At 38.6% G+C, this 12,487-nt stretch overlaps 1 protein-coding gene across 1 annotated transcript in view; it reads right to left on the reverse strand.

Annotated features, from left to right (window-relative positions):
• Positions 1-2,611: 2,611 nt before the first annotated feature.
• LOC149142912 (putative aldo-keto reductase 1) overlaps positions 2,612-12,487 on the reverse strand; it is a 49,630-nt gene continuing 39,754 nt past the window's right edge. Inside the window, exons 5-7 of the mRNA XM_089451373.1 lie at positions 3,429-3,525; positions 3,098-3,251; positions 2,612-2,993 (exon numbers count right to left, since the gene is read on the reverse strand). Coding sequence (XP_089307499.1) covers positions 2,818-2,993; positions 3,098-3,251; positions 3,429-3,525 — 427 coding nt within the window. The 3' untranslated portion in view covers positions 2,612-2,817. The remainder of the gene's footprint in view (positions 2,994-3,097; positions 3,252-3,428; positions 3,526-12,487) is intronic.

A 12,487-nucleotide genomic window follows, 5' to 3' on the forward strand; every position in this document is an offset into this window, starting at 1 on the left:
TTCATAATTCATTATAGTGTAGATACAAATTGAGAATCTAATTCATTTTCCATTCAATCTTTTACCTTCGTTTGACGTTTATTCAACAAAGACATGAGACAATTTGTTTGTTTCCTTTCAGTGCATCTATGCTTTGGTGATGAACCCTTGCTTCAAGCCTAGGGCATAAAAAATTTGTAGATACAAGGAAGCTTTTCAATTTTATTTTATTTTTTATATATTATCCATTGATCAATCTAATTTGAAATAATTAAACTAGAAATTGTTGAATTGAGGCTTCTGTGATCCATATCAAGTTTACGAGAGATTTTTCGACGTAAATCACATGATATTTCATTTGTCGACGCGTTTCGAACCAACCAGTGTGGTTCATCGTCAAGACAAGTTGAAGAATCAGATCCAGCTTTGCATGTTAAATAGTCAGAGCAGAGCCTCCAACGGCTAAATTTGACTAGGGATCAGTTAGTTGGACCAGGGTCATAAAAATTATGACCCTGGTCCAACTAACTGATCCCCAGTTAAATTTAGCCATTGGTCAATTTAGCCGTTGGAGGCTTTGCTATGACTATTTAACATGCAAAGCTGGATCTGATTCTTCAACTTGTCCTAACGATAAACCACAATGGTTGGTTCAAAATGTGTTGATAAATGAAATATCATGTGATTTACGCCGAAAAATCTCTCGTAAACTAGCAATTATTTGTGGCGTCTAATGGTCTATGCCATGGGCATGTCTACTTGGTTGGTTTATGTTTGCAATTAATTTTAACCATATGAAATAGTTTTTAAGATATCCTAAGAGGCACGGATACTTTTCACACAACATACTTAAAATAATCAACCAGACGTGTTTCAAGAGAGTTGAATAAATTTAGTCAATTGTTTCACACTGGTATTGCAACTAGAGAAGCGAGATAGGGTTACAGCATGGGGTGCAAGGTAGGTCAACTCCTCATGGGTTGGTATCATACCAATAAAATAAAACAAAACAATTTACAGTGGACATCATAAATACCAGAGAAAAAAAAAATCAAAAAGTAAAGTGATTAAAAAATATTAATTTTTACAAAGTAAAAAGTTAAGTTAGCATAGATCTATCTTATCCTCCAAAATTTTAGGCAAAGAGAGGTATCTAATGAATCTGTGATTAATATGGAATTTCAATAGGATTTGCTTTTGACTAGTTTCCAATTACCCTGATACAGCAAGTTCATACAGCAAGTTCATCCTTTTAACTAGTTTCCAATTACTCTGATGCAGTAAGTTAATCCTTTTGACTAGTTTCAATTACCCTAATGCAGCAAGTTTATCCTTCCCCATTCTAGGAGAGTTTACAATTAAAAGCCATCTTACAACATTCAAATTGAAATCCTTTGGCCAAGGAGCCACAAGTGGTGGTATTTATTCTGCCGAAATTGCCTAGGAATAAGCACGAATATTGTTGGAAAGACTTGAACTTCGATGGAGAATCATAACACCTAGTTTTCACCCATCTAGGAAGCCACCATTGAATATTTCAAGATAATACTATGCAAAATCTATGTTTAACTCTTAGACTTTTGTGATTTATAGTCTGATCTTGCTCACTAGTGCTCAGTTGGAAATGTTGCTTGTAAATGTCTTGTGCTCTCACGGATTGAATTACACTTCGTACAATTAACCTATATGTGTTTATTCTGTCTAAACTCTACATACAGTTTATGCTAATTTGTAAAGTTTATATTCAAGATTCGTAAAGACCCAATAAGTCTGATTTCCCATCATATTATACAGTTGCAAAGACAATATCAACCCTTTTACTCCTAAGAAAAATGGACACTGCACTACAATTCCAGTTATTCTACAGATATTTGTCATATTAAGAAAACAGCAATTCAATATGATCAAAGGTGAGCATATCCATCAGGTATATTTAATTAATTGCATGTCGGGCACAAAAATAGAGATGATTGTTGCTTGGACTAGAACTGTATGGTCTATCCTACAAAGACAAATACCCTAATATGGAATATACTGGAAACTGACAGAACTGATTAGATTTTGTGGAGTTCATTAGCTTGCAAATCAGGCACAAAAGTAGAGATACGATTGTTCCTTGGACTAGAACTGTATGATCTATCCTACTAAGACAAATACTTTATTATGGAATATGCTGGCAACTGACAACTGATTAGATTTTGTGGAGTAAATTAGCTTCTACTTCAGTGTCATCAGTAAATCCTTATAACACGCATAAATTTTTCAGGTATAAGGATAGATCTAACCAACTGCTTGGCATCAGAGAATCTGTGTAATTAATTACTTGGAAAGTACATTATATCGAGACAGTACGGGATATTTGTGATTCTAATAGCAGCTAGCCTGGTTTTGGCTTCTATTCGTAGCAGGGTGTAGTGAAAATGGATCTTGGGATATGTCATTGACAATGAAACAACTTGCCCGTTGACAACATTTCTGAGTCCCATGGAATCAAATTCTTCCCAAACTTACAATGAATGTGGAGTCCAGAACCCAGACTCAACACAAAAAAGTAACTCTCAGTTCTATGATGTACTTCTTTGTTTTATGAAATAGTATAATTCATTTTTTTTAAATGCGGTAAAAACATTAATTCAGATAAATTTAGTTTTTAATTAAGTAAGAACCAATGCAGAAAGGAAAAATAAGTGAATTTGCAAACTTAGCAATTGCACGCTGAGATCTATAGATCTAAGTTTATAACCAAGGCCAAATCTCTATAGATCTGAGTTTCCAACCAATAAAATCCTATCAATAATTTATAGTTGGACACTTCTGATAAAGCAATTATCCAGAATATCATTTTTGTGGAGTGTCTGCAAATAGCCATGATTTGTGATGCATGGATTCATAAGTTCGGAGCCCTGCAACTTCATCAATGGGTAGAGAACCAGCAATTTCTTCCAAGTCCTGCTGGGAAAGTTCGACATTCAACGAGCCAATATTCTCATCCAGGTTCTTTGCTTTTGTCGTTCCTGCCCAAAAATCAAATTGAACAGAAAACTTACTAGCATCACTAGCTATACTTTCAGAGATATTTTTACCAGCTTGAATAAAGAGAAGTGTTAGTAATACTCACCAGGGATGGGAACAACATCATCACCCTGATGCAAAAGCCATGCAAGAGCTAGTTGACCAGGTGTGCACCCATGCTTTTTAGCTAAATTCGCGATATGTGTGTAGAAAATTTTGTTCTTCTCCAGATTTTCCCCCTTAAATCTTGGATGAGAAACCTGACTCCAACAATAAGAGGCAAGGACACAAAATTTTGAATTAAATATCAAAGATAGAACTGCGTGAAAGCAGGGCATCTTATTTTTCCTCAAGCATCTTGTACAAGTTCACTCAATGGATCAGCACATAGTGAAAATGTATTAAAGGTCATTTTTAATTGAAAAGGTGAAATATACCAGTGAACTATTTTCTGGTAAGCTCTCCACAACTGCTTTACCAGAGAAGAATCCTCTACCAAGAGGACTGTATGGTACAATTCCAATGCCCAGTTCCCTGAAGACAAACAGGAGTATCTGTTACTGTCAATTATGAGACTACCAAGTACTACATTGCAGATTCACTATTTCTTCCATATAAAGATCCCATTAATATAAGACTGTATATTGAATCATAAAACACCAAAGCATCCTATCATTCTACAAGAAAAGAATATTTTATAAGAGTTTTGACGATGACCATATGTTTCCAATCTCATTTGAACGACTGCTGCACATCCAGATGACATTTGCCATGACTATTAAAATTTCTTATTAGGTTAGAGATGCAGTTCTTGCTCACCCTGTGCATTTCTACTTTGATGACTTTCAGTGTTTCATTCTCAAACCAAGTGTTTTTTACTTTTACATCCAGTAATCTCAGTTTTCAACCCAGACCACTGTTTCTACATCTCGAGTTCCATATACAGGTTAAAATATCATCTCTGAACATATCCTAAAATAAGGAAAAAATATTCTTGATTGAGGCTCCCCAACTCGAGATAAGAGAGTGCGCTAGACTCCGAAGGGCAGTATTAGATCCATCTGGTTGATAACATCATCAAGTAAAAGATTTCTTTTTGGTAGCTAAACAAGAAAACAGTACCCTATTAACATTGTATAATGTGCTGTCAAACACAAAATACCTTGAGACTTCCACCTTAACTGCTGCAGCTAAGCAGCATCTATGTTGTCAAAAGTCATCTGCTGGCACTGCATCATCGCAGGCTTGGATTAACATGAGAAAGCATGCCTAGCAAGCTTGAACCTGGGCGTCATCATCACGATAAGCACCCTGCCTTACTGCTAAAACATAGCCTGCTGGACTTATCCAGTTATGGGATTTATTTGTTCGAATGTTCATCATGTTTTGCAAGAGAGAAGTGCCCATGAAAAGCTTCATATTATAGTCCCATTGTTGAGAATGCACAAATGTTGACCTGCAACTTTACATGGTTTCATGGAGATAATTTTTTCCAAGTTTAGCCTAATAGTAGATCTGTTGTTTATTGCAGAGAAGCCTTCAAGTAGATTGTTCTAATATTTGTACTGCTTTTCTTGCCTTTTTTCTTAAATTCCTAAGATAGCTCGAGTAATACACCACTCCTGTAGCATCGTTCTATCGCTACTCATTCCTTCAAGGTAGGTTGGTATACCCATCATGGCTTTGAATGTCCAAGGGCCAATACAAGAATGAAAGGGATTATAGGTGGAGGGGAGAATAAAAACCAAAGGAAGGAAGAAAATAAACGAACAAAAAAGAACACTCTCATAAAGTTGAAACGAGTAAAAGATAATTAGGCATTAGAAAGAAGAAAGAAAGAAATTATTTTAACGTCCACGAGGCTAAAGATAGCCTATGGGACAGATTGCTTCTTCATCTGCTTGATGTATTCAGCCCTTTTTCTGTGAAGCTTCAAAATAAATGCTCCCAGTTTCTCGACAAACCCCTCGCTAAATAGATTATCCCAAGAGCTAGCTGCCAGCATATCTGCATAACTTTCCCTGTTGTCTTTGAAGGCCTCACATTCTAAAATGAAATGTTTTTCTGTTTCCATTTTTCCGGAAGAACAAAAAATGCATACTCTTTCCTCCCACACTTCCTTTGGCCTTTTCCAGCGCCTTGTTTCACAACGGAGTTGATGAGAATTAGTCCTTAATTGAGCAATAAGAATTTTGGCTCTCCAAGAGATATTGGCCTCTATGTATGCTTTTGGTTGATGACTATGAGTGGGATTAAACACTTCAATATATTATTTTTTCTTTCTTCCTAGCTCCTTATCCCAAGTACGCTTGTGGAACTTTTCCATAAACTTACTAAATTTAGTAAGAATTCACTAAACTTATTTCGTATTTTATCTGTCATACCATCAAAAAGGAACTGTTTGGGACTATTTTATTTGTAAATATTAAATTTTCCGTTCTTAAAGTTATGTTGTTTACCAAACCCTGTGAAGGTTATACATTACATGGAGCTAACATTTTATGATAACGGTTTAATGGAAAACACAAACGTCGGACATAAATAATGACACGCAATATCATATAGATTTTTGAGCAGCTGCATACTCTAAGCAATTAATAAACTCTATGATCAAAATGAAGAGCCTCAAAGTGTTTTTTTAAATCAGGAGAATCGGTAGACCTGTCTGTTGATTTCTGATAGCATCGGATGTGCTCTAAGCCTCAAAATTTGCAGGGAGGCTTGGACACATGTATTCCAAAATACCCAGAAATCATTTTGGGTTCCACCTGGAGACAGTTTTATTAAAATAATTAATTATTTTTAATGGGTGCCTAAGTCTAAACTTAGGAAATTAAAATAATTAAAGGGTATTAATCAAACTGGAGGTGAAACTTCTAGAAGAAGACGAGGATAAAGTCAATATGATCTTAGTCATTGATTAGAAGTTAATCTGGGTCGTTGATTGATCAACGAGAGGATTCTAGGAAGGAGCTTGATGGGTATTTGAAAAACAAATCGAATAAGAGATCAAAAGATTGATTTTTGAAGAGAGCAACGCAGCAGTTGCCGGAGAAGTGATCGAGGTGATTTCTTGTAGTGAGGGGAGGAGATAGTTTCTGGTTGGAGAGTTTCCTGATCCAGGGATACATCGCAGAGAAGGCAGAGAGAGATCTAGAAGAGGTAGAGCATAGCCTCACTGGGCAGCGCAGGGCCACACAAAGGCAACGCAGAGCCTGATAGGAGATCTGAAATTTGCTGGAGAATCGAGTTCCAAAGCCAGAAGCTGGGGTGTGAGACCAGGAGGGCAGAAGTCGAAGTTCCAGAAGCAAATCGATCAGCCAAAAGGAGTGACACGGGCCCCAAAACCTATGACATAGAGCAGCACAGTGATTGCGCAGAGGCAGCTAGGGGTTGGATCAGTCTGGGATCACCAGTGATACTGTGAGGTATATTCACTCATCTCTCTGTCAGTCAGATTCTCTACATTGGATAGCCAGTAAGGCATCCAAAGAGTGTATTCAGAAAACTACTGCATAAAAAAACAAACCCTCAGTTGTTGCACTAGTTTACCCGCATTGGGTTTTTCCATCGACATTTTTCCAAAAACAACGGTGTCACTTGTGTGTTATTTCTTTCTTGCTCAGTTCTTGTTTCTGCATATAATTTAATTAGTGGAGGTTGCAGTGTATTGGTTTCGATATTTACCGTAGAAAACAGTAAATAATTTGTTCAGTTATTCAACAAATAGAAGAAACTTAATCAATTGCTACAATAGTGATTCGAGGTTTCCCGAATTTTCGCATTGCCCTCTATCACTGAGGAGATTTGGGATTGAGTCAGTGAGACTGCCACTATATTCCTAAGCCTAATGCAACCGCCCACAAGCCATGCTAGACAAGTAAACCAAGTTTTGAACCTGGGCAGGTCCCCTATATTGGTTGGCAAACACCTTATGGTGTCCACCATTTGGCCCATATACCTCTAGGGGAGAGGTGGGGTGATCTAGTACTATAGTTCGAAAGAACTGTAGATGGGCAGGATCCATTGAGGAGTCCACCTCATGGATGAATACCTTGCTACGAGAGCCCATAACAGAAGTAGCAGGATGGACCAGTGTCAGTTGGTGCAGAGGAGTGCAGGAGTGACAGTTGCAGTGCCTAGGAGCGCCAGAGACTAAGCAGCGCAGAGTAGAGTTGGAAGCAGTGTAATTGGCACAATATAGAGTCAGCAGCCACACAAAGAGTTCAGAGAGTCAATGCAAAGACTAGCAGTAGTTAGAACTCTAGCAACAGATGCATCATGCTGAACACCTTTGGTTCAGTATTTTGGATGTTTTTCTGTTGTTGTTGCAGCGGCAGGAGCAGTTGGAAACGATTGCAGTGCAGATGCAGTGTTGCTAGTAGCAGGGCCAGCAGCAGCACAGATGTAATATTTGCGAGGGGTGCAGTGCAGATGCAGTGTTGGCAGTTGCAAGGCCAACAACAGCACAGATGCAACACTTGCGCAATAGTTGGTGGGTAGATGTCAGACATCAGCAGCGCAGAGGGAGATGTTACAGAATCAGAGTGATGCTTCAACAGGGTGCATTACTAGAGCACATTCCTCGCTAAGAGGGAGTGTTTATTTCTGGTAGGATCGGATGTGCTCTAAGCCTCAAAATTTGCAAGGAGGCTTGGACACATGTATTCCAAAATACCCAGAAATCATTTTGGGAAGTTCCACCCGGAAACAGTTTTATTAAAATAATTAATTATTTTTAATGGGTGCCTAAGTCTGAACTTAGGAAATTAAAATAATTAAAGGGTATTAATCAAACTGGGGGTGAAACTTCTAGAAGAAGACGAGGATCAAGTCAATATGATCTGAGCCATTGATTAGAAGTTAATCTGGGCTGTTGATTGATCAATGAGAGGATTATAAGAAGGAGCTTGATGGGCATTTGGAAAACACATCGAGTAAGAGATCAAGAGATCGATTTCTGAAGAGAGCAGCACAGCAGTTGCCGGAGAAGTGATCGAGGTGATTTCTTACAGTGAGGGGCAGAGATAGTTTCCAAGCCATTGATTAGAAGTTAATCTGGGCCGTTGATTGATCAACGAGAGGATTATAAGAAGGAGCTTGATGGGCATTTGGAAAACACATCGAGTAAGAGATCAAGAGATCGATTTCTGAAGAGAGCAGCACAGCAGTTGCCGGAGAAGTGATCGAGGTGATTTCTTACAGTGAGGGGCAGAGATAGTTTCCAGTTGGAGAGTTTCCTGATCTGGGGATACATCACAGAGAAGGCAGAGAGAGATCCAGAAGAGGCAATGCAGATCCACGCTGGGCAGCCTAGGGCCATGCAAAGGCAACGCAGAGCCTGAGAGGAGATCCGAAATTTACTAGAGAATCGAGTTCCAGAGCCAAAAGCCGAGGTGTGAGACCAAGAGGGCAGAAGTCAAAGTTCCACAAGCATAACGATTAGCCAAAAGGAGTGATGCAGGCCCCAGAAGCTGTGACACAGAGCAACGTAGTGATTGCTCAAAGGCAGCTAGGGGCTAGATCAGTCTGGGATCACCAATGATACTGTGAAGTATATCTCACTCATCTCTCTGTCAATCAAATTCTCTACATTGGATAGCCAGTAAGGCATCCAAAGAGTGTATTCAGAAAACTACTACATAAAGATACAAACCCTCAGCTGCTACACTGGTTTTCCCGCATTGGGTTTTTCTGGGGACATTTTTCCAAAAACAACTGTGTCACTTGTGTGTTATTTCTTTCTTGCTCAGTTCTTGTTTCTGCATATAATTTAATTAGTGGAGGTTGTAGTGTATTGGTTTCAATATTTACCATAGAACACAGTAAATAATTTTTTCAGTTATTCAACAAATAGAAGAAACTTAATCAGTTGTTGCAGTAGTGATTCGGGGTTTCCCGAATTTTCGCACTGCCCTCTATCACTGAGGAGATTTGGGATTGAGTCAGTGGGATTGCCACTATATTCCTGAGCCTAATGCAACCGCCCACAAGCCATGCTAGACAAGTAAACCAAGTTTTGAACCTAGGCAGGTCCCCTATATTGGTTGGAAAACACCTTCTTGTGTCCACCATTTGGCCTAGCCCAATGGACTTCAACAATTGAAGGATATGGCGATGGGCTTTGATCCACTTATGTGTGCACGAGTCACGAAACTATTTTTAATATGGTTTCTTTGGGTGCAACCACACGTTCGATCACTTATTCAAGGGGCCTCCATGGCTTTAGGTTAGGCCCTCATGGGAATTGAAACTTTCCCAATGGTGAAAAGCTCCTCGCTTTCCACCATTAGATCCAACCCCTTTGGACAAGAAATGATTTTTAATATAGTCACATGTTCTACAACTGAGCTATAGGTCCAAAGTGTTACTTCCCTAGATGAAATCACCAATAAGATAGAAAAGCACCATGTGTCTTAAAGATAGCTTAGTTAGATTGGAAAAAATGAGCTTTTTTAGGGGTTAAATTGAAGATTGGTTAGTGACAGGAGGGTCACATGATATGAGCTTTTTTATATTTTGTCCTAAAACACTATAGGGGAACCAACCTATGCATGCGCAAACATACTAGTAATTACAGCGATGTGGAGGACCATTTTCCCATAGTCACAACACCACCTCATCAATTAATGTGTGTTTCTATTACATTTATGAAGCAACTTTATCTTTATTCTTCAAAGTTAAATCTAGGGTATTTTAGGCATTTTAGCACAATTCTATATCAAAGTTTTTCTCATACCATGTCTATACTTCACTTCTACTACAACAACCTAGTTTGAAGTGAATCAACTCCAAGCAACCCGTTTCAACTCTCGAGCGATCTAGTTTCATAACAGTATAGAGGTCACCCATTTTAAGAGTACGTATGAAAATGGCAGCTTCTTAGGGAAATGAATAACTTACATTCACATTATATTTTTGTTGTAACAAAAGGATAGATACTCTATATTGAACTCCATCATCACAAGCTTTAGTTTTGACCTTAAAAATCAGGTATTGTAAATTTGTACTAGCTCTACCTTTGAACTATTGTCAGATTCTTATTATTGGTTACTTTGTACGAGGATATAAGAATTCCAATGCCAAAATGGCATCAAAAACATATTATATCATACTAGAAACCCCCGTCATTCTTAATCTCACAAGGCCACTTAGAAACCCTCCTCTCTTAGGAATCTTAAGATCTAGGGCATCCCTTAGCAAGGAATACCTCTAATCCCTAGGTATAGGCCTCCTTTGAGCCTTTCTTGGAGAGCCCCACACCTTGCTTCTAGAACAAGTAAACCCTATCATTTGAGTCTCTCCTATGAATGGGCTCTTGAAATCATTATCTATCCCATCATTGACTTATCATTCATAGGGATTTCCCTTATACCGGGACTCCTCCCATCGGTGAAAGTTCGTAAAGAGTAGGGGACATCGACTGAGGTGACAGTGGGTCCTTGTCCCATTGTTATCACTTGGTCTAGTAGTTGTCCCTTTGGAAGCCCTCCTAGGATCCTGCTATATTGAGCAGCAACACTTTTGGCGTCGACGACACGAGACATGTGTCTTGTTCTCTTACGACATTATCAAAACATCATTCTTGGCAACTCCATTGGAAGAATGATGCCTAGTTCTTCATTTGAACTTCAAAGTTAAATGCTTGTAGGGTGAGGCAAGCATCTATCAAGGCATTTACATTCACCCTGGCGACTCCATTTTTATCCTAAATGCAAAATCATGAATGATGGCTTGTTATGGAAAAAAAAATCACTCTTCACTTTCCTTTCAATAAAATTGATCATGAAGACCTTCAAAAATAGTAGGAAAGTGTGGACCAATGTGTTGAGTATTATGAGTATTTGATGAAGCACAAGGATAGGGATTTCATATTTGAATATTGTAGATTGAAGAGTAATGAACTATACCATGTACAGTGTGCCTATAAATGGGATCCCAATCGTCTCCTTGAGCTTGCTCACCATACTTGTACCTTAATATCCTGATTAACCTAGTCAATGAAAAATATTATAATCAACAACGAAGCCCCACAGAATGGAATCAATTGGATGGTCAAGATGACCCTAAAGAAAATTTAGATAATAGGGACCCTCATGAGAATGAGGGATATATGGAAAGATGGAATGACTCTAAGGGAGATAATGATGACCATCATCCCATGGAGGGACTTTGAGTTGCAAATTTGGAGACTGGGAATGAGCATGGTATGAATGAAAGCCCTATTCAAGCCCATAAGGATGAACATCATGAAAGAGGGTTTCTTGTTCAAGAAAAGGCATTGGAGGATATGGATATTAGAGCTCCCTGTAAGGTTGACATTTCTGATTTTTTATGTATTCGTGAGGGAAAATGGGATGTGGGCAGCTATCAGTTTGACAATGAACTTATTTATGATACTGACAATGAAATTGAAATTGGTTGTCCCTTTCTTCAAGGTACTACTCACAACGATATACTTATTCACACCCCTGAGAAGGAGGATCATTGTTTTCCCGTGCATGAAGAAGGCCTATTGGAGGTAGTTGGCTCCATTTATGATATCGATCATGAAACTGACAAAGGCTTTACTTTCCCATGCCTTCTCCAAGATCCTAATGACATGGATAAATTATTTATAAGCCCTTGCCTTGCCCGTTCTCATACCATCACTAATATTGATAAACCCTTCACCCCTCTTGAGTATGATGTTGAGTAAGAGCCACTCATTAGATGTATCCCTTCTCCCCAGTCATACCCTCAGGACTGTGAGCACACAAGTGTTGCCCTTTTTCAATGTGACCATCATATCGAGCAATAAGTTTGTTGTGTCCATCCTTATCCTGGGTCCCCTTTTCCTTCCCATCATGACCTTGAGGCGACCACGAAGCATGAAGTTATGAACAATGATCATGATAGGGAGTTCTTGAGCTTGGTCATTCATTCTTCCATTTTGTGCTTACAGGAAAGGCTTTGAACCTCTAAATTGGTATCTTTCCCCTCATCCAGGATTCCTTTCTACATCATATGGATATCATATTTTCCCGTCTCCCACCCGCATCATCCTCCATGTGTTTGTTTCTATGTTGGATTTTGGGTTTGTTGCATAAGTAATCATATGGGAAAGAATTATTATATTGATCTAATGATATGTTGGTTGCATTGGCTCTATGATTACACTTTGTATTGACCTGAAAGGATCTGCATGTTAGGGTAGGATGCATCACATATCGATTTTCGCATTAGAACTAACATCATATTCTTTTATCATGCTAGAGTAGTGGCATTTAGATTAGAATTGCATCTAGAGTAAATTTTATTTCTTGTTGATTTTATGGCCTAACATAAGCATGGGTGATCATAAGACACCACAAAAACATGTTGCCCTGTGTGCTTAGTCTTTGATGTGCAGGTAATAGGTCTATGGTCCCAAGAGATTGTCTTGTTATCATGACCTCCCCGTTTGAATACGTTCGTACACTCTACTGAGAGATCATGTCCTAGTTGGAGCCAGATG

This window comes from Pinus tabuliformis, chromosome X (assembly GCF_031772625.1).
Source record: "Pinus tabuliformis cultivar Carrire ecotype Pingquan chromosome X, CPIR1, whole genome shotgun sequence".
Lineage (NCBI taxonomy): Eukaryota > Viridiplantae > Streptophyta > Pinopsida > Pinales > Pinaceae > Pinus > Pinus tabuliformis.